A 23,490-nucleotide genomic window follows, 5' to 3' on the forward strand; every position below is an offset into this window, starting at 1 on the left:
CCGTAGGAATCTGAATTATTCTCTGTTAACTTCATTTTGCATCATTAAAAGTCAGAGACACTGCTTAGGAATTACTATTTATCCAAGACAGTCCATTCCTTCAGCGCATTCCCTGACTTAACGGTTAACATGCAGTGGACAAGATTAAATTAGCATGAGAGAGAAAATGGATTAGGACAGAAAGAGAAGTCGATTAGTTGTGTGTGTATATGTGGGTGTACAAATAAGCGTATATAGGAATGATACAGCTGTCATGGTATTTACACAGGGTCCTAAAAATACCTGGATTATGATGGAGAAAAATTCCTTAAAGGAAAGGAAGCAAACCATTAGATTGTTTTCTTCCTGTTGTGGTGTAATACATCTTCAAGGTTAAAAGGAATGCAGATCAGGTCAGAAAAATAAAAATAAGTATTGATAAAACACCAATACATCCTTGGTGACTTTTCCTTTGAGATACTGGCTTGGGATCTCTCCTTCTGTACAGGAAAGCGTACCAGTGGCTTAAATTTCACCTGTGTGCCCAGAGTATTAGGACAGGAACAACACTCTGCATGCAGTGATTTGGATGCGACTGAAGTGTTCAGCTCCAGTAAAGTCAAAGGCAGATCAGGTGGCTTCAGCTCAGATTATTCTATTATTATTCTAATTCTAATAATTATTCTATTATTATAGAACCTTTTTGATAACATAGACATCAGATTTCCATAACTGCAAGAGATGTTTTCTTAGAAACTGAAAGCAGCTCATGGATTACAATCCTGTCATATTATCCAGAGACTCATTTGGGAAAAAGGCTGGCTATCACACCATTACCGGGAACGAGTGGAGGGAGGACGTGGTACCTTGGTCCTCTTAGTGCCTTATCTTGGGCATTCCCTGGTTTCCCAGGCTAGGACTCTCCCTATAGGATACATATGTTGATACATAGCACAGAAAGGTTACAGAGATGTCTTGTAAAGCTGCCGATACTGTTGCAGAAAGCAGCCCGTTATAAACTAGCCTACATTTGCTCTGCATCCAGTTCACAAAGTGAAAATGAATCTTCAAGGAAATGCAGCCCACAGCTGACTGCTTGGAAAGTGAATGTGAGGGGAGGGAGTGTGTTCTGTATGGAGCTAAACACGCTCAGAATAATGGTGTAGGACACAGTGAATAACAGCAACTAATTGGATATTGAAGATGATGACGCTAAGGATTCAGTCTCACTTTAAATAAATATACGCTGCTTGGTCAAAAGGTTGCACAAACCATCAGCCTGTGAAAGCACAAGGGTTACCTCTTCATTTTTAATTCCCTTTTTTTTTTTTTTTTTTTTTTTTTTTGAAGGAATATTAAAATCTTGAATTAACTTTGAATCTTTATAGGTCCTGTTACAGGCAAGGTCAGTACTGCTCAGACTAAGGTTAATTCAGACAGTGTTTAGCCAATCTGTGTAAAATGATGTGGAAGTCTCAGCCTTCTCCTGAGCAGAGGTGTACAGGGAAGCATGTTTTTGACATACTTTATTAGCCTATACAGTAAACTCCCTTTTCAGCCCTACAGTTGGTCCCTCCTGGTCAGAAATGAAACAAATTGCTGGGGCAGTTGTGTGGGGAGTACATGAAGTACAGCATTTGTGGGGAGTACAATATCTGCCTTCTGGAAGACAGTCTGGGTTGTCAAGCTTGGCTCCTTAGATCTTTAAATATAAAGCCAAGGGAAAAAAAAAAACCAAACAACACCTTAGTGGTTAGGCTGGAGGAGTCCTGTAGGTTTTGTATTGTGAGATGTGACACCTGGGTGATCCTTCCCCGAGGCTTATGCAGGTGGAGGGCGTTATTCCCCTCAGATAAACCCTGCAGTGGTCTGAAAGCTCTTGCGTATCGGGACAGTTAACGGGGCTGACAACAGCTTGGGCTCTTGCTTCAGCGCCGGCCTCCCCAGGGGAGCGGCAGCCCGGGAGCGGTGCCCGGGCCAGCGCTCCTCCCGATGGCAGCCCTCCAAGAGGGGGCGTGGTGTGGCCAAAAATGGCCACTGCTAGCACCGAGCTTAACGTCAGCCGCGGGACCCGATTATCAGCAGGGTTTGGTTGCCTCTGGTCTGGGGTTATTCGGCTCATCCGCAAATGAAGCTGTGGGTGTTGGAGCCCACCCGTGTTCCAGGAGGGATGCGGGCAGGCAGACTGCAGCTGGCCACGACGGAAGAGAGACCCAGACCTGGGATCTTATTCTTCTGTCCATGCCTCAGGTCATGGAGGCAGCTTGGTTTCGTAGCATGTTCAGAACTTCACCTCTTGGGTATTTATGAAGGCTGGCTCATTAGCTCCAGTTATCAGGGCTATTTTACTGCAGAAATACATCAGACTATTCATAAATGGATGAAGACTTGCCAAACTTACTGCATGTTGGCCCCAGACAAACCAAAGGGTTGTATAGCACTTCTGTTGTAACCAGCATTAAGGGGTAAAGTTCTGGATCTGATTAATAAAACTTAAGCCACTCATGTCCCCAGGATGGTTAGCTTTAAAAGAACATTTAAAAGTTTTTGGTTATTAAGAAAAAAGTTAAACAGATATAGAACAAGTGAAATCCAGGTTGGACATACATGCTGAAACTGCTCCATCAAAAACGTAGCAGAAGATGCCCAAAGGTTTTAGTGTTTACATGTTGCTCAGAACTGTGAAATTCGCTCTCCTGTCTCACTGTAGGAGACTTGAACACACAAAATCATAAATTTGCATATGGAAAAGAAATAAAAATTCCAATTCAAATTGCTCAGAAAATATTAGGCATCTTTCCAGTCCCATCAGCAGGCTTTGACTGAGTTGCCATATGACCTTTCTTCTGTCAGGTATCCATCCAATGGAGGGTGAAACAAACCTTAAAAAACATTGAACCTGGTTTTAGTTAATATCTACAAGTTCTGTGGCATGACAAGACTCTGAAGTAAGAGATCTCTGTTTGAAATGGTGTCCCAGGAATATCAATAGTATGACCTCCCTTGAACTGTATGATTCCCTAATCATCGGATAACACCACTGTTATCACACGTGCTGGGCATGTGCCATTGACCTGCCACTTTGTGGCACAGCTCCGAGGGACCAGAATACAAACAAATAAATTAATCATACCATTTATGGAGCCCAGCCACCCTCCATGGAGTAAAAGCTAATCAACCTCATAATAACATGCAGTGCCCATGTGCAATCAAACTGTTTAGTTCTTTATGAATTATTCAATGAGTCCTCCTGGCAGTTGGGGTAAGTTGTTTGTGTGCCTGGCTGCTGTTTCTCTTCTGCAGCGGTCCCCCTGCGCTGTCCAGATTCAACATTTCGCCTTGTTTCCACAGAATCAGTGAGTGATGGACAAGCTGTGCTGTCCTCGTGGCCAAGCAATGTTCTGCCAATTGATTTCTTTAAATGCAAAGCTTTTAATCGACTGCAGATTTTGTTTTCCAATCTCTCTCCTTCTCTCAGACTCCCTTCTGCTAATTTGCACTTTGTTTTTCTCCCATTTTCCTAATGACACAGCAGTTCAGACAGGACCTGTTTATTGATGTTGCTGTATTAGTGGGCAGAGCAGATAAACCTTCTTGTGACTTGTTCAGGACAACAACTATTTTTTTCTTCCTTTTCCAGGTTCAGATAAAAGCAGCTGAAAAACTCAATACAAGACTAATAGCCCATTTACGGGAAATATAAAAAGCAGCCATTCCCTTTAAAAAACGTTTCCTTTTTTACTTTCTCACATTCTCGTCTGCAAAGCTTCCCCTATATAACTCCTTAAATTTAGAACTCCGGCATCCCGTTTCCTCTACGAAAGCTTCAGTGGTATGATCCATCAATAGAGATGGACTTTCTTTTAATTACATGGTATATTTATCCATAATCCAATAGCATTTGTAACATGGACCCATTCTTAATCAAAACTAAGTAACCTGACTCTTAGTCAGAGCTAATGCTTGTTCAAAGCTCAGTTCTAAGACCAGTCCCACTTAAATTCTCTGGAGGCAAAGATGACGCCTTTCTGCAGCACTGAGCAAAATCAGTTAATATCCAATCTGCTTTAAACACAGAAAATGCTGTGCTTTCCTTATTTCCAGTAATTTTTACCAAACAGCTTGGACATGAACATGAACCTAAATGCCACTTGCGAAGACATTCTTGAGGCATGCAGTTGTAGCTCATCATATTCTTGCTGACCTGCAAGGATAGACTTATCTTTATTTCAAGAATTCTGCATGACTCAGTGATATTCACCCTCCAGAGCAGACAAAAATCTGGAATTTCGGATGCTCTGCAAAAAGGAGGAAACTCTAAACAACATTTGTGGAAATCCGAGTCCTTTCTCAGGACAAAAAGACTCAGAGAAATTGCAAGGAACCTCCCAGATAAAATCTCTGAAGCTCCTAGTGTTCCCCTGTAACTGTACTAGGCTCAGGTGGAATGAGAAGTTCATAATCAGAAAGAAAATACATTGAAATGGTCATCAAGCAGTTAGGATGGTGTGAGGACTCGGTGGAGGATCGCCAGTAGTGCTAAGAATCACATGCTCAGTTGAAGTTGGGGAGCAAGGAACAGAACTGACAGAGCCAAACATCCCCACCTTCTCTCCTTTCCCCTCCAGCTGGCTTCTGCAACTCCTCCTCTCTCATGAAAATTCATCTCTGTGCTGGCACAGGGAGTGGTGGTGGGACTGAGGAGGGGCAGCTTTCATTCCTTTGATTCGAGGACTACTAGGTGCACATGTAATTCAGGCACTGCTGCCCTCTAAGCTCTGCCAGTCTCCTAGGACTTCCCTGGGATACTATAAAAAGGCTTGGCCAGCCCATTCCAGCCACTGGTGGAAAACAGCCTCCACCAGGAGGGAACCTAGTGTGTCTCCAGACACCTCCTCTTTCCTTGAGGCTGCTGCTTACAATGCCTGTAAGGCAAAGACACATTAAGTCCAAGTTCCTTTGAAGGTGGCTTCAAAGAACCTGTTTCTAAGGGTAGACAAGAGCATTTTTGGATGATCTACTTCCTTGCTATCTGAAGTTTAAGACTACCTTATGCTGTATGTAAGCTAAAATGGCACATACCACTGGTCAATGGGATTCAGTTGACACACAGCAACTTTGTTTTGTGTCCTAATCCTGGGAAGCGAAATGCATGAGTTCTTTTCCAAAACAATGTCCATCTCTGACCTTTCTCTTCTGGTCTGTGCAGAAATGTCACTAAGGAACTAAGGACAGAAGCAACTCAGGCAAAACCGTGGACGCTGGATGCATTTTTTCACGTTAAACATTCCTTTTGGAAAGAGGGACATCAGTTTCATCCAACTACATTTACGATTTGAGTTTTATAAGGCTGAATTAGAGAGTCTTTTCTTTGACCTAACTTGATTTTAAAACTAATTTTGCCTGAGGAAAGGCTGAATATAAATGAGTTGGGATTTTAAAATTTGACCTAGAATGTTGAACTAACAGCTGACCTTTGACTGCTCCTAGATTACCCAGGGTTTACGGTCATCCTATGTTTCACTGGAAGGGTCATTTCCTGTAGGACTTACATCCAGTCATCTGACTTGTGACCCCTTGGATTAGATTTATGACCTTGCAAGGTCAGTCTTTAACTCCTTCTAGACTATTAAGGTGCAAAGGGGACATTGTATGTCATTAGAAAAGCAGTTTTCTCCAGTATGGTAATAAGGTTTTGGAATGAACTTTAATTTCAGTGTCACAAGACACTACTGATTTTGAAACAAAATATTAAGACCTTGTAGTTATCCTTACCTGTTCTTAATTTAGAAGTAAGTAGATATATACATTGAAGATACCAAAAATTTGCCAGTATTTGCAAACATGGCAAACAGAATATAGTCACCTACCTCCATGTCAAGGTATTTAAACAAACGAGAGTTTTGATTTTCAGCTCTGCTAAGTATTAACAACTCCAGCTGATCTCAATAGGAGCAGCAGAAACTCAACACCTCTCAAAATTATACCAGTAGTGCACAACTATAGAAATACATGCTTTCTTTATGTGTTTGTATGTGTAATTAGTGTCTGTAATTTGTTGGGCAGGAATCATCTCTTTTCTTAATGTATCTGCAGTGTATAGTACAGGTTGACTTTGCTTTCTGATAACAATCAAAATAAAAGCATTGAATAGATTCAGTCCTCAGATACAGAGCTTTACTAGAGTGAAAGTAAGACAACACAAGATTTCTGTGGTTAAACATAAAATTCAATATACCAACGCAACTGCATTTTCAACAGCAATCAAAGATAAGCGCTGTAAGCATGAGTTTTCTAAAGACCTCAGTTTCTGAGTTAGGCACCAAAACCAAGGACTAGATTTATTGAGAAACTCCCTCCAAACTTAGTGTGAAAAGATGAAGTAGCTCTCCTTAGAAGGAGTCCTCTTGGATGTCAGTCCCCAGATGAGGACTCCAAACATTTGCATGGTCACCCGTGTTACAGCCTGAGAACTATTGGAGAAAATCTACTTAGTTGTGTTTCTTTTGCCTGTCTTTTAGATCCCATGAGGCTACGAGTCTTCCGCTGTAATGGCCGTTCTTGCAACCCTCCAGTGGGAAACCTTGCAACAGGGAGGACACCAGTCACTCTCACGACGTGTGGCCAGAACAGTACAGAACTGTACTGCTTCTACCCAGACCAAAATCTCCTCCATCAGGTCTCCCATGGCTGTGGGCAGCCTCGCTGCACCAAATGCAATGCCAACCAGCCTGATAACTCCCATCTCCCTGCTGACATGACAGACGATTTCTTTGCAAACCCCATCTCCTGGTGGCAGTCTGCCCAGGGGGTACACAGGGAAGAAATCAGACTGGACTTTGAAACAGAATTCTACCTGACCCATGTCATTGCTGTGTTCAAGTCACCTCGCCCAGCTGCGATGGTGTTGGAAAGATCCCAGGACTACGGGCAGACTTGGAGGCCCTACAAGTATTTCTCTGTCAACTGTACAGCGACTTTTGGGCTCCAGGATGATCTCATTGAGGAGGGCTCCATGTGCACTTCCAGGTATTCCGATGCAGTGCCCTGCACCAGGGGAGAGGTAAGCAGTAACTGAGGTTTGGACAAAATTTAATGTCTAACAGCTGAAGACTGGTTGAAAATCAGAGAGCATGTGCTCAAATAGGTACTGTGCATATAAATTAAGAAAGGTAGCCCATCCCCAAAGGCTTTGTGTTAAGAAAATACAGGGGAAGAAGAAGAGAAATTATATATCAATGAAAATAAATGGAAATGCTTTAACAAATTTCTTTTATGAGAGTTGCACAGGATAGGACTAACATTGGCTAATTTTACATTGCAGATGCCAACAACTGAACTAGAATTCCAACAAAATAGATGAAGGGAAATACACATGTAGAGTCTGATCTATCCAAACTGTTCTCCTACTTTAGGATGACATGAACTGCATGGTCTTTCTTTTTCTTCTCCATGTAAAAAGTCCTAGATGATTGGATGACTTTTAAATACATCCTTCTCCTAAGTTTAATGTAACTTTTCCTGCTGGGGGTGATGGCTCTGCCTGTATCAAGCCATCAGCTCCAGAAATGAAACCATTTAGAAACAGGAGGTGGAAGCGAGCAGCCAGGTTTCACTATGCAGCAGTGGGAAAAGGCCCTCCCTTGGTATGAATATTCTGATGTGCTACTAAACATATGCAGAAGGCTTTCTTTTAAAATAAATGTACAATTACTTTGATAAATTCCTCTGACAAGAACTTTAACGACTGCTTAGTAATCAGATACTTAGTTTAGTTATAACACTTTTGATTCATCAACCTTGAAATAGTTTAGATGGGAAAGACGGTAAATATCATTGGTATCATTTTATAGAGGAGACATAAAGGCACAAAGGGAGATTATAAGACATAGCTGTAGTCACAACAGTGGCTGGAGTCCTTTCACTTCCTTCTCTCTTCCTTAGAGAAGTCACCATCCTCTTGGCTTCCCTGTCTGGAATCAGGGAAACCATCATGCAGGTTTGGCAGTAATACTTTGCTGCAAATTAAGCTTAGCTGTGAGGTGAATGGTCCAGATAGGCTTCAAAAAACACAGTGGCTTCAGTAGTGCACTTCAAAATGCACTTGAGAAGAAAGAAACAAGTGTACTACACCTGAGACAGGGAAACAGCAGTAGAGACTGGGTTCATCTTTGTGCAACAGGCTGGGAAACATCCCTGCATGTTAGAAATCTGGAGCAGATCATCTGACTACTAAACTGTCTTGTTCCTGGTGTAGTAATTCTGCTGTCAGTTATCACGATACATTTAAGTCAAATACATCCAAATGTCTTCTGTAGAGAGATTACAATTTGCCATGTCAATACAGAATCTAGGCAACTAATATAATTTTCCACTCTTGTGTGCCTTCCAATCAGAAACCTGGAAGTACTTTGCAAGATCCATTTAATGATCTTCAGCACACATATAAGGGTCCTGTTGCCATTTCACAGACGGGGATAGAGCAGCACAGAAAGGTGAAGTGTTTCATGGTAAAACAGGACAATTCTGGTTGAGTAAGGAACAGAATACAGGGTCTGAGGCAAATGCCTTGGCCTTAAATGCAAAACTCTTCCTTCTCTAGTACAGTATCCCCTGTTGCCCTGCACTATGTTGGCTTTTGTGCTTACTTAACCTTAGGGAATATCATTAAGACCATGTGTTGCTGCTACAACAAATCTGAGAAGTGGATGGCAGAAAATCAAATAATAAAACATTCATCCAACACAAGCCTTTGTGATTACAAGTGCCAAAATGATTCTGTCAACTTGGGCAGCAACTACACTGAAACGAATATGTGTGTGCTTAATCAATCTATCTACGCTGTGGTAGTAGATGTTAGAAAACAATAGTAATAGTAAGAACAGTCATATATTTACAGGTCATACCCTTGCAGATCCCAAATACTTTAATGAACTGTTACATGAATTGAATACATACAGTGCTCCCTTCCTCCAAGGGACAGAGAGCTGAAGCTTTAAAGCAGCTCACAGGAATCTGTATGGCAACTTAACAGGGAACAAGACAAATACTGTTTCACAGCACATTAACCCAAAAGGATTCTGAAGTTCTGGACAGACTTTACAGAAACCTCTTAATCAATCCATGAAATGCCACTACGGCAAGGGTGCAAAAGCATCAGGCTTTTCAGGTCAGCAATATGACACAGCAGATTCTTTTGTGAATGAAAATAAAGGAAGGCAGAGTGTAGTTATTTAAAGTGATACCTGATCAGATTTGCCTGAGTGACACTGCTACTCTTACTACAACTCTCACAGGAGCTTCGCCCACACATCTCAGAACTGCAATTTTACCTTATTTTAAAGATGTCACAAGTGTCACCAGGGCATTCCCTCAAGCACTGACTCACAACTGACTTGGAAGGAAGCTGATTGAATCCCCACCACTACGTTCTGCAGTGTTTTCTGCTTCTTTTTCACCTCCACTCTGACCTATCCAATTACTGATTCTTGCTAAGCCTTGGATTGCTGAGGAGCTCGCATCACAAGCTGACAACATTCCTGAAATGATCAAAACCGTTCCAACTTAAATGCTAATTAATGCTCTGAGATAAATGCCAGTTTTCTCTGCTGAGGGGGTTGAAGTGATTTCCCCTGCATGACACTCAGGTTTTTCTTGGGCGTTGTCCTATTCATTCAGAGAAGAGACACAAATTCCTTTTTAAGAGGGCACAAAAGGACTCAAAAAAAGAGATAGCTTACTAAGAACACTTAGGTTTAAAACCCATGTGGGACGCATAAAGAAACAAGATTTCAGGTCAACTGGCTTCCAGCACTGAGAATGTAGGTGTGAAAGGAGAAGGTGGTAGAGCTGCAGTAACTTATATGCATCTATGAAACGAGATGCATCTCCCTGACTCAGCACACTCCGATGGGCCTCCAAGGCACTGAAAGAGGCTTTTCCTGGGAGCACGATGGGAAACTTGGCAGAAGAGAAACTTCTAGGAGACTAGAATGGAAGCAGAAGACATTTGGGTGAGTGATGTGACAATGTCACAACAGAATATAACGTATCGCTAAGTTAAGGTGTATCCCTTGTCTCTTGTAGATTATCCCTTATCTTTCACCCCTGACAGGGTGACACATCCCCATTCCATCTCAGATAAGGTACAGCTGAGACAGAAGGTGTCATGCATTGGGGAACAAGTCCTGTAGAAATGCAAGGAGATGACTTCCTAATGTCTCTTTTGCAGTTTTCTTTTACTTCAGCATTTACTAAATTCCTTACTCCTGTTCAGATCCAGAGTACTTCTGCAGCTAGAATCTATCTATCTGAGATCCTAGGTCCCCTCGTCTTAATTCCTCTGCCAATAAACGTGGTCTATTGATGATTTCTGGTCTAGGAGGCAGAGCAATTTAGTCACTGCCAATTGCCTACACATCATTTGCTTCATATGAAGCACCACAAAATCATCACCTAACCTATGCTTATAAACACTTCTCAGTGAAAAGCCTCCACTAGCATGTCTTATAGTCCTGACTGGCCTGTTAAGTACCCTAAGTACTGCCTGCTGACTTCTATCACTATAAGAAATTATATATTAAATGGGAAAAAAGTGCTTCTAATCTTTATCCTATTCTCAAGGGAGAACATTCTTAGCTACTATGCTCATCAGCTTCAGTACGCCAACCTCCACCATAACATCATGAACTAAAACCAACCCCACCTTTTTAAGGTCTGTTCATCTATTGTAAGTCCATCTGCAGGCAATGCTTGCATGGAGTCTTATGCATCAACTGAGACCTTTTTTACCTACTTGTCCATCCATCTGTTTTATCTAATTCAAAAACGCTGTACTATATAGTCATGGAACCTAAAATGAGCCTTCAGGTCAGCTAATGTAAATCAAAACTCTGGCCCAAACAAAAGGAGAAATTGCCATGACGTTGCATCAGACATTAGTGTGACTTACAGTTCAAACATCACATGGGGGAAACAGGGACCAAAATGTTTCAACCTGCATCCTGACAGCACGTGCACTCAAGGATCTGAGAGATTAAGAGCGCGTTTTTAATAAACTGGCATATCGGGAAATGAAAACAAATGTTCTCCTCCATCGAAGATGATGTTTGCATGAAAGGAAGGCATTAGCATGCAAAGCGGGGTAGAACACTGACCTGCTTATAACCACCAGACCCAAAAGGAGACCCTTCCCTTGTTGGGTCTAGCGAGTGGAAGGGAGTTTTGAATCAAAGGCTGGTTCATTTATGTGAGTGTCTGTGTGACAGATGACACCAATGAAGTGTGATATAATAAACCCATTACTGGAATTCACTGGGGGCTGGAAGAATTGTGTATGCCTGAATTAAGTAACTGGTTTCTATGGCAACATGTTAAGTGTGCCTTGCACAGAAGACCTGTTCATTCTCCGTTTTGTATCCTGTGGTGACCTCTTTAGGGACAGAAGTCCCCAGCAGTGCCTTTTGTCAAAGATGAGTGGACTCGCTTTGTAGCTAAAAGACTTTTAATCACTCTTCTAAACACACTCTGTGAATGCCAGATCAAGACATGTTGTGATGGGATGCAGCTCTGTCTGCTTCAAAAGCCACCAGGTTGTTCAGACAGCAGCCACAGTCAACCCTAGGAAGGCCTTTTCCTCTGCACTGACACTGAAGACCTCTGCTGCCTTTCTCCATCTACAGGGACTCCCTGAGCAACAGTTATGGCAGAGGGGGACCACTTGCACACAGAGACCAAACCAGGCCAGGGGCAGGGCTCTGTGTGGAATGTATGTGATCCTGCTCCAAGGACCTACATTTTTTGCTGTCTTTTCTCAGGCTTTTCTTTTACTATATTCATGCCAAACCTTTTGATAAACAAAGGAGGATCCCCTGCACACACACACATACCTCATTAAGTGGCAACATCAATAATTCAAGAGGTCACCACTGAGGCTTCAGTGGCTTCTTAAAGGTCTGAGCTCATATGGCAGTTGGGTCACTGAAAAGAAACATGCTCAGCACATCACAAGGATGAATTCCTAGTAGCTAAGATGCAAGGGCAGGGTCTTGCACCGCAGTGAATTGTCCAACAGTCATCAGGACTGGCCTCTCAAAGTTGCATGATGCTCAGGTTATTCCGACTTCCAGCCAGAAAGGTTTCCAGGAGGGATTAGTCACTAGTGAAGGTAAGTGCCCAAATGTTATGACTAGGGCTGTCTGTTCAGTGTTTCACTTAACTCGAACTGTAGAGGAGACAGAACGCAGAGGCAGGTTGAGAGGAAGCAGTTAACACCAGCAGTGTAAACAAGCAGATAGCACTGCCAGGCCCTGCTTCCCTGGAGGAAGAATTAAGAGGCTCAAGGATTTGTCTCTGAAGGGAATTTGAACTGACGAGACCAGTCCAGCATTCCCATCCCTGGGAAGTGAACTTCAGGAGGGCACCAAGTGTCCTACTCTGACCTGGTTTGTCATGAGCCATTTCAGAGACATTTGGCACCTTATAAACCAGCCAGAAAGACACAGTAGGGGTTTTTCGAGCATTGCTTCTGCATTTCCTGAACATGACTTTTTTTCAAGTCTCAACTGTGACAAAACTCTTGTCTAAAATGCTATGAGTCTTAGAGATTCATTGTAATTTTCAAACTCCAGGCAAAAGAACACTTAACTGTTTGCTCTACGCATCACTGTCATGGTGACACCATACACTTAGCTAAGTCTGTTCATGTGTAAGATTTCAGCCAAGACCTAGAGATATAAGTGGCTGCACTTATAAGAAATGGATGCTTTCTCAGGAGAATACAGCTTGGTTGACACTGACAGTGATGGGTTGTTTTAACTTTCACTGACAATTCAGCAGACAGAGTGAAATGAGTCTCCTAGTTCTCAACCCAGTTCCCAGTCGGGCTGTCTGCGTGACAGAACTCCTCGTGCCACCCTTTGCCATTTCAGAGCAACTATCATCCCTCATAACGAAAAAGGACACTGCACTTTGTGGGAGCACGGAAAGGTTCTCACATCCCCACGTGAGGTGGTGCTACGTAGAATGGAAGGAATTTTGTCCATTCCCTCTATACAGACTGCAAGGTGAAGGTTTTCGTGTCCAATAGTCTAGATTTTGTACTCCAACTACAATTCCTGGCTTGATAGAAGATACTGCTTCTCCCTACAAACCTTGCCTTTCTACACAGATGTAGAGATTTACATCTGCAGGTAACCTGAACCTACAGAATACATTTTGTTTGAGGAAGAGAAAAAGTCTGCATGGCTCTTCAGATTTGTCTGCCTCTAACTTCAATTGTGCAGTCTTTCCCCATCATCATCGTAGCAGCAATGCCTAAATATTAATATTAATGCCACACTGACTGGATTACGGGAATAACCTCAAAGCAAATGCAAATTGAAGGGACATTGACCCTTTCTGTTTTGGAAAACACGGAATGAATTCAAAATGCCACTGTCTTGGTAGTAAGTAGCTGAGTTTACCCAGATCAGAGAAATTTTAAAAATCAAATGTACAATTATTACTTTAACAAACTATCATATTCTGTACTGGCTTCTAAGTTTTATTCTCCGGAAGGACAGAAAAGCAGTGGATCTTGACTAAAAAACACTATTCCATGAATCATCAGAATGGGCCTTCCAATAGCTAAGAGACTAGCTAGACTTTCTTTGTGCTCTGAACGGTATTTAAAAACACGAAAAAGACTACTTCTTAGTAAAGACTACTGTACCACAAGATGGAAGAATTCATTTTAGTCAAGGGGCTCCATCAAATAAACCAGAGGACATTTGCCACTGGGTAGGAAAAATTCTGAGACAATTGTTTACTATTCCTTTAAGAACAAAATCAACTCACACGAAAATCTCTTAATGAAAAGGATTTAGGACTGATGAGAGTTTTTATTGCAGCTTCCTTCTGATGGGCCTAGTATAAGCACACAGACATTTCTGGTCTCATTAACCTGATTGTGTGCAACATGATCAACATAGCTTAAGGATGACTTGTAATATCAAATTCTTGCTCTACATAAGGATCTTCTTTTGTAGGAGGCCACGCATTGGCACTGCCCTCCATTTATGACTCATATTGCTTGACCTTAGGCTATGAGCTTGCAAGGGGGAACCTTTGTTGTGTCCACATCTTTTCTGACTAATACTGGCTGGAAGATCAGGTTAAGAAAACAGAATTATCTGCATCAAGAATGGAGAAGCAAAACATATGGCAAGAAATCAAAAATCTGAGACGCTGTCTCCGGAATGAAGATGATCTCTTGATTGGCAATAAAACATCACCCCCTCTGAAGCTGTGCCAACTTGTGTACAGCAAAACCAGTCCTCTAAGAGTGGCTGCCTTTTTTAGCTTTGCACAGTTACACCATTCTCCAAACTTTCTTGCTCTTACAAAGGTCAGGAGAGGACAGGGTAGTGACCATCTTTTTGAGGCGCAGCTGATTGACTTTTGAAAATGAGAATGACAAATATGCGCTTGATAGCAGATATGCAGATAAGCATGAATGTCCTACTCAGCATTCAGCTCCAGTGTCAGCTACTGATTATAAGGGAAACTCAGGATCTAGGATGTATTTCCACAAAGGGTTGAGACTATAGAGGTGCTGAATACCCTCAACTTCCACCCAATTCAATGGAAGCGGAAAGATTTCTAGGGTGTCCCTTAGCAGACTTCATCACCATCAGATTTTCTCCTGCAGCTGTGCATATGCTACTTTTATGAAAGCTGCACACTGATGCTCAGAGAAACGACTGGGAGATTTCAGAGCAGTCTGTTACAGCAAAAAAAGAACAGAGCTTCCACAGAGCATGATACCAGATAGAGATTTAATTAGATGAGAAATAGCTTTATAGTGAACATCACAGGAAGCTCTTTTAAGAGCTTGCATCTTAATTATAAGAACAAACTTCTTTTTCATTACACTCTCTTCATGTCTTTTACATGAATATAATGGAAAACCGAAAATTTGCATGGTATCTCTGGGAAATGAAAAAAATAATCATATTTCTGCCTTTCTGCAAAAGGCAGAAGTCAAACGTCTATCTGTAGAGAAGGAATCTGCTTCATAGGCTTCAGAAACACAAACCTTGTGAACTAAAAAAAAAGGAACAAAGAACACGGTGAAAGACAGAGTGTCTCTTCCCACAGCTCATGACTCTAGGAGTTCACTAATACTTATATCCATTTCTAATCTAATCTTTAAAACATTTATGCAGAAATGGTTGAGACGGCCAAACTCTTATCTTTTACCTATTAGTATTAAAATTGCATGTATTGAACATCCATCTGTAGGGATTCTCAGAGAATTTTACAGATATAAATTTATCAATCTTCCTCCCATTCCATGAAGTACCTGAATACCTGTACCCTACTTTTTAAAAAAGTAAGCAGGACATACAACAGACGACTTCTATTCCTACTGACTTCACTGGCAGGCCAGAACAGCATAAGGCTTAAGTTACTTGCCAAACGTTATCCTGAACAACAGGGCTGGGGCTTTGAACAAACAGTCGCATTCCCCACTCTGTATTTTGGTCACAGCGACATCTCTTCCTTTTTTACAGAAATAAAATTGTTCCCTGTACCATATGAAATTATCAACCCATATATACAACCACCACCAATTGGTCTCCTAATTTAGGATTCATTTTTTCTTAGGCAACCATAAACCCAAATACATTCATTTAAAATATAATCATTAATTTTAGTATGGAAAAAAATTTAGTGGTTTGGGTTTGGTTTTTCTTTAGGTAAATTATGCATTTGTGGAAAAATAATTCAGGGCATGTAAGGCGAGACACCAGATCTGTTTTAAAAATTCATCCCACTCTACAATTATTTGAATCAATACACATAGTAGACTAATAAGTATAACTTATGGATTGTAACACATTGCTCTTGACAGTAGGGCAAAACATATGTTAAGGAATATCTAATGACTGGCACTTTAATGTGAGAAGAAACATCCAATCAAATAATAAAAATGAGCCAAGAGACAGCGATTACATTATACTCTTCCTTGCACTCAGGGGTTTTAACCACCAATATTTCAAGGAGAATGTGTCCTCCAGAAGGCAAGAGAGAGGAAAATTCCATTTTCCAGTTCTATGCATATATGAAATAATGCTGCTAAACTGATTTAAATACGAAATAAAACTGTGCTACCTCTGTGCAAAATGCAGCTCAACTAAACCTACTTACATTGGCACAACATATCTGCTTTGACTCTGCTGATACAAAATATCTTTGTTTAAGTAAGTCCTCAATATCTTTGATTTCTAGAAAGTTAAGGAAGGCTAATGCCTTAGTGGTTGTTGAATCCAAGAAGAACATATGAACGCCACTCCCAAAAGACTTCACTAGTGTTATGTCACCCAAATCAGATCTTTAACACTTAACAAGTCTTGCCTTGGGAGACATAAGGACAAACAAATCCAGTCTCACCACTGAGCTTATTCCAGACAGAAATGTGTCATGAATTAATCATACAAGCAAACTCTTGTACCTCAACTGGAATGGAATACTGTTTTTTCATAAAAGGATGCCACAATCCCTATGGGACATCCAAGCTATCAACATCTCCACTCACAAATAATGTTCAGAGTTCTAAAGGGATATGGAAAATGCCAGCGCAACTCCCCTCAAGAGATGCAAGGCCAGAAATGAAAATATTTGCAAAACAGTAAACCCACAGGGAACCCAACCTTCTTCCAAGCTGTCAAGTGAAGAAACAAAAAACAATACAGCTTTGTGAAAGCAAATGGCCCTATGCTGAGAGAAGAGCACCCAACAGCTGTTCTTTTGCCTAAAGAAATCAGTGCTATCTGGAGGCCAATTAAGACATGGGGAGGATGGATAATTGACTGGAGATCCCAAAACATGAATCCATCTCTTTAAACTTATCATACTGTATACAATATAGGTTTCGAGTAGTGCAATACAATACACGAGATTTCCTTCACAGTTAACGCAGCACAATGCAAGACTATTGTCAGCAAGCAGAAGTATAATGCCAGAGACATAGACTAAAAAGAAACACTTTGTCCATTATCTAGTCATTTCTTTCAGAAAGACCCAGTAGAAACTCTTGTTCTTCACCTCATTCACCCTTCCTCTCTGTCTCCTGTGAGGAGATCCATAGCTGTTCACAACTGAGATCTCTGGGGCACAGAGACTTTAAGCCTCTTGCCCAGCCTTGTATAAGGAGGTCACTGGCAGGACCAGTGCAGATCTTGCAGAAGCTAACGACATAATGATTACCTTTTTTCAGATGTCTTGTCCTGGAGCAAAGTACCTCTAGCATTTATGTTCTCAAGCCAGTGATCTGTTAGGTATCCTCTGGAGAGCTATCCTGAAAGGAGATACCATTTTTACTAAGCATATATATTAGAGAAGCCATAGACAAGAAAGCTAAGTGTGGGAACAGAGCTTATAAAAATCAGTAACTGAACAGACTGCTTTACCCTTTGTTCCTCTGTTTTATGCCAATTTAAAACAGTTTCACAAAGACTTTTAACCATTAATATCCCAGTAGTTAGTTTTTAACCCTGCTTTGAGATCTCTGAGCTTAGCAGGCTCAGCAGAACAATTCCATCCAGTTCACTGCCTTGGTCTTAGATTAACTGACCATGTGGGAGGAAGATGTGTGTGTCTGTACACGACCAGGTGCTCAGGACTCTGAGAAACCACTCCACCTCTGTGTGGTCCACAGGGGACTGGGAAGAAGGAAAGAGGGTTCATAAAACTGGTTTCCACTAAAAAGATCAGACCATCCCGGATTAGGGGAACTGGACAGAGGAGATTTGGTTTTTGTCCTGTGAATCCATCAATAACGGGAATGCTGGGCACCTGGACAAAACAGAATGGGCCATTTGCTTATGGTTCCGTTGACCGGGGGAATGTAGACATTGGGGTGGAAAGGCCTGGGCCATTTTGTCATGGCTTCATTGGTCAGGGGAATGTAGGCACCTGCATTGCACCGCCTGGGCAATCTGCCCATAGCTCTATCACACAAGGAAACACGGGCACCTCTGATCTCACCAAACAGGGCTGTTTGCAGCTTTGTAAGTAGCTGACAGTATAAGAGAAGGGAATTAAAAGAAAAAAGAACAGAGCTAACCAAACAGAAAATGCTGTGGACAGGTGGGAAATGTACCGCTGCCTTTGCTGTGGTACTGCCAGGTGTAGCTCTGTGCAAAGCCTGGCAGCCGATTCGGTTAAAGGGGGTTTATCTCCCCATGTGCCATCAATATGCAACAGAATTATCTTCCAGGCATGTACCACAAGCTCCTGCAAGCAAAAAGGAGCAAAAGTATTTTACATGCTGCAAGTATTTAAATTGGTCGGTTCACTAGAAAGAAAGAAAAAGAAAAACACAGAGAGAGAGAGAAAGAGGGAATCCCTATGGAAACAAAGTTAGTCAGACAGACACTGTCACCACTTACAAAGCAGGGCCAAAGAACCCCGAGGGCAAGTCCCTCTGCTATGATGGAAAAACTCAACCAGGGGAGAAAACAGCTTTCAAGTTGGAGTTAGCATATCCATAGAGGCCATCTAAGCCCCAGAACGAATGCAACCAGCTCTCTAGTTCACTGGCATGGACTGCAGTGCAGCCCTCTGTTAACCTCTCCCCAAAAGCAACAGAAACAAACACACCCTGGGAGATACAGAAGGGTAGAGTGGTGCATGAGCTAAAACACATGTCCCTGCAGTCACTGTTGAACACCGAATTAGAACTGTGATACTTAAAACCAAACTGTTACTGCTCTGGAGAACTATCAAACAGCATAAAACCTGTGGCAAAAGCATAACAGCCCGCAGACAGCCAGTAGGCACAAAGCGCCTTTGGTCCTGCGAGCTCACTGCAGCGTAGCTACTTCTCTTCTAATGGATAAACCGGCTGGCTGTGTTTGAAGACAGGGTTCTCTCAATGCTTACTCACCCTAAGCCAAGCTGTGTTTTCTAGCAGATAGTTCAAGTGACCAAGCCAAAAGCCTGATCACAGTTTCCACTTCTTTCACAGATGCGCTTAGTGCCTTAGTTTACCTGACTCTAGAACTCATGCTAAAGCCATGTTCCTAAAATGCTTTGAGAAATTTGGATGGCAATAATACCACATTTATGCCAATAAACCCTGGATTTCCCTGAGTGACACTGTTGTCACCTGGCTCAGAAACATAAGGAAGTAACCAGCGCTTGACAAGTTACCACATATTGGCTGAACTGCTAGAAGTGACTGGGCCCAGTAACCCCAGGGAGAGCTGTTTAAACTAAGGCATTGCCTATCTGACATCTGGGACGGGATGACAGCAGGTACGCAGTCACTCGCTGTGGCTTGGCCAGCTGGTGGTAACTCAGCTGTGATGTTCTGGGATCAGTCACAGCCCCACAACTCCTTATGCCGAGTCTTCTAAATAGGAACTGTTACTTTTTCCTGAACATCACCTTGGGATGTTTGCTATATCTGGATGTGTATCTTCTATCTTTCAGGTGATTTATCGTGCCTTAAGTCCGGCTAACAAGATCGAAGACCCCTATAGTCCTGAGGCTCAAGATCTCCTGAAACTCACCAACCTCCGCCTCCTTTTGTTAAAAAGACAGGAATGTCCATGCCATGGTTTGGGATTGGTAGAGAAACCTCAGAGATTTGCCCACTATGCTATTTATGACCTGATCATCCGGGGAAGTTGCTTTTGCAATGGGCATGCAGAAGAATGCGAGCTTGCCAACAGGACGGGAGTCATGGAGAATGTGGTGAGTTCTAGAAGTTCGCTAACTTACTAGACTTGTTACCTGCCTGCGCTTTCTCAGCCTAACTGGACATTTTGTGTATGATCCTCTCCAAGCCTCCCTAAGCCTATCTAAAACAGGGCAGCACTGTCAATCCACACTAGTGAAACCTAAACCACTCTGGGAAAAGATTTCCTATAACCCTCGCTGCAGCTCCATGGGTATTAATGGCATTGCTAGAGATGGGTCTTTCTAAAAACTCTGAACCTCAAAATACCTATAAATTGTGAAGAGGCTTTGTAATTGCAACAGAGATCCAACCCCAAATACAGTGAATGAAATCTCCTACCTATATGCCTGCAGAGAACTGAACTACTCTCTTTGATGTGAAGACTGCCCTGGCCAGAATTTCAGCATCAGATCTCGAATCTCAGATTTTCTGAGTTTGTGAGACATGAGCAGTTCGTCATACTTAGGGTTTCAGTCTTTACTTTTAGGTTTTCAACCTTCTGTGGTTTTGTTACTTTCATTACATAGACAGCAGTGTTCAGGATGTGCAAATAATTTCCACTCCCCGCCTCTTTTATCCATTCCGCTTAAAACAAGTTAGAGTATTTTTTTTTTAAAAGCCAAACCTTGTAGGAAGATTATTCTATTCTCTCCCTGTTCAGTTTTTTATCTGCGTTTCACCCTGGATGCGCAGAAGATGAGTTGTGTTTGTATGCACCCTCAGAAGCTGCGATTCAGGGGGGGTGGCTGCTGTCTCCTTTTTGATGTAGCTGCAAGGATTACACAGAAGAACTGTAATAACTGTCACAGGGAAATGATGCTAACCAAATATTCAGGTACAGCCAAACACACACATCACAGACAGAATTCAAGCCACTTTAAACTAGTCAGTGGCTCCACTGGTCCCAAAAGGCTGTCTGTCTCTGTAATGGGTTTTGAAAACCAAAATAACCCTTAGAACTTTAGTCCCTGGTGCACTCTGACATAACAGACCCAAGAAATACATCCTCAGCTAATTTCTGTCCCTTTAGATATATGGCACACTTGACAGTTTGGTTTATTTTTTTCTGGAATGTGTATTCATTTTCTTCCTTTCAACTTTTCTAGGTTCAGAGGTAGATATTGTAAAATAATTAGGACTGTATGAGTTTCACAATATTTGCAAAATCATTTCTGAATCAGTTCCATCTGTGGTATAAAGCTAAGATTCAGCTACAGTATTCTAGCATTAGGTGATATTATCAGATTCAGTTACCTACAAACAGAGACTCACTTAATACATAGCTGTGTGGAGAAAAGCTGTTTAGAGAGTGCATCCTCCCTACTGCAAACCGTTAAATATACACACAGTGAAACCAAATAGATTAATAACATGCTAAATGGTAGAACAATAAGCACTCTGCCCATCAGAAAAGGAAAACACAACATTGTTTATATTACTGGCATAACTGCTGTAAACTATGACTGGATATTTTTTTCCCACTAGTCACAAGGGAATAGAATCTTTTTGTGCCATCAATGACTTCATGGGGCAGAAGGTGAAAGAGTTTTGATGAAATGCGCTTCACGAGTGACTCATGTCCCAGGAGACAAGAGGGTGGATGCATCACATCATTCGCACAGGCACAGATATTAGCAAGTCTTTGCCTAAGCAGGGATTCAAATGCAGCGGTGAGAAAAGTGAGAAAAGCCTTCCTTTAAAAAAAAAGGAAGCTTCCTAGAAAAGCTTTAACTACCTCTAGAATTCTAGATGAGGGCTGGAAAAGACCATAAGTGAGCTGGTCTGAGTCCTTGCATAAAGGTATGATCAAGCATACCTAAGCCATTCACCACTGACTGCTTGTTGAACTAGTTTTTTAAAATCTCTGATGAAGAAGATTCAATAGCAACCCTCAGTAGTTGTTCCCATTTTCAACATTTTTGAAAGCTCTTCTTTAGTGCCTGCCTAAATAATCTCTGCTGCAAATCAAGGTGATTCCTTCTTGTCCCCTCTCCCCCAGTGATCATGGACAGCAGTTGATGCTCATTCTGCAGATATGATTGGAAGGTTCCTACCGTATCCTTCCTTAGTTTTTGGGTTTTTGTACTAACCCGAGAAGTGTGAAACCTTAGGTGGTCAAAATTTAAAATTCTACTCCCAGGTCATACAAGTCTGGAGTAAAGATGATAATGCTATTTTGCTCCTGTTTTCTGTGCTTTAGTCATTGCACCCTAGCTCCTTCTCAAATACGCAATGAAAATGCACTCCTGGAAGAGCCAAGTTCCTGGATCCTTCTACATTTTATCTAATACTTACCAATGATGATATCGTAGTGGTGAAGGGAGAGTTCACACAGGTACAGATCTCAGGATTTGCTTTACATAGTTAGCATGAGGGAGTTTGTGTAAGTGTATAACTTTGCATCTTACAATATGGTAATCTCCTTGCCTACGTGCAGAAGAAAAAGGCCTTTGTTGATGAGTAGTGAACACCGAGGATACATTTCATATCAGCCAAACTACATTGCAACAAAAATCTTTGTCATCTTGCAATTTCTTGGCAGAGACAGGGAAGGTGCTCTACTTTCAGTCACATGGTGACTAAAATAGGACGGGGAAAAGAGATGTTAGAAACAAACACTACGTGTCCAGAAATAATCTGATTTATTCCACTGGCCGCATCTAATATTTAACGAACACATGGGCAGAGCAAGTCTCAAGACACACAGTTTTTAATGTGGCTAGCGTGGGTGATACCACAGCATGAAGGCAGAGCAGCTTCATGTTTCCTGGGCTGCTGTCAAGTAATTAAATAAAATGCTGGAAAAATACAGACCTCCACAGAAAGGCTTAAGTAACAGAAGTTGCAGTTTCTTAAGAGTTCAGAGTCCTCCTACAACGTATTTATTTTCTGTAGTTGACAATAACAAAAGCAAGTCCATGTAGAAAACAACTGTAATTGTTTGCCATGGGATAGGCCCCAAAACTGAGATCATTCTGCACTTAGGTCTTGGAAGAGACATAATTGTGCTAACTTGTAAGTCTGCTCTTTTTACTCTTGAAAGAAATCTGTTCCATTTGTAATGCCTCTAACACTGCTAGACTGATACTATATGAAGGCTAAATAATGGAGAAAACTAAAGCAAATTTCTTGATACTTTTGAACCAACACTTTTCAACATCATTTTGGAGGGACTAGATGATCTATGACTACTGGATGATCTGTCAATGATCAGTTTATCTGTGGATCTGTCAGCTCAGTCATGACAACCCATTCAGCTTCTGGCTTCTCCACTGAGGCTGCCAACAAGAAATGAACTGCTATGAGAAGTAATGTCACAGGCACCACAGTGCTGTAGAAACGAATGGATACAAGAAAACTGCAAATGGTAAAACTGATCTCCAAATGGTACATTGTTCTTCATAGCTTGAAATCCTAGATAGTTTCATGCATTTGGTCGTAAGTAATTTGTGAAAATACCGAGTACAGCAAGGTTCAAAGTAGACTTCCATAGGATCCAATGGAAATGTCCTTTGACTTCTTATTTTGGCAGCAAATCAGTAGTAATTACTCTTTCAATGTGTGGTTTTTTTTTTTTTTTAACAAGCCATGCACCCACCTCAACACAAATTATCTAGATCACACTTCCCTTATTAACTACTGAAAATATCATGTCTGACAGGAGAAAAACTTTGAGAAATGAAGATGTGAGCTGTAAACAATAGGCAAGAAACTTCTGGACAAACATATGTTGAATTTGGGGGTTGTTGCTACTGACAGTGATGTTTTCTTGTTTTCTATTT

At 41.6% G+C, this 23,490-nt stretch overlaps 2 protein-coding genes across 4 annotated transcripts in view; one reads left to right on the forward strand and one right to left on the reverse strand.

Moving 5' to 3' along the window:
- Window positions 1-17,402, reverse strand: part of UROC1 (urocanate hydratase 1) — a 65,213-nt gene extending 47,811 nt beyond the window's left edge. For 2 of the 3 annotated variants that reach the window (XR_015701231.1, XM_087743211.1), the window contains exon 1: window positions 17,230-17,402. Coding sequence is in view for 1 of the 3 variants with exons in the window: in XM_087743211.1 (XP_087599337.1) it covers window positions 17,230-17,272 (43 nt within the window). In the remaining 2 variants the exon portion in view is untranslated. The remainder of the gene's footprint in view (window positions 1-17,229) is intronic. The other variant, XM_087743212.1, reaches the window with a different exon arrangement.
- Window positions 1-23,490, forward strand: part of LOC104016881 (netrin-4) — a 55,150-nt gene that overhangs the window by 1,636 nt on the left and 30,024 nt on the right. The window contains exons 2-3 of the mRNA XM_009469826.2: window positions 6,501-7,042; window positions 19,459-19,722. Coding sequence (XP_009468101.1) covers window positions 6,501-7,042; window positions 19,459-19,722 — 806 coding nt within the window. The remainder of the gene's footprint in view (window positions 1-6,500; window positions 7,043-19,458; window positions 19,723-23,490) is intronic.

This window comes from Nipponia nippon, unplaced genomic scaffold, assembly GCF_047370975.1.
Source record: "Nipponia nippon isolate SJK-2023a ecotype South Korea unplaced genomic scaffold, ASM4737097v1 scaffold_9, whole genome shotgun sequence".
Lineage (NCBI taxonomy): Eukaryota > Metazoa > Chordata > Aves > Pelecaniformes > Threskiornithidae > Nipponia > Nipponia nippon.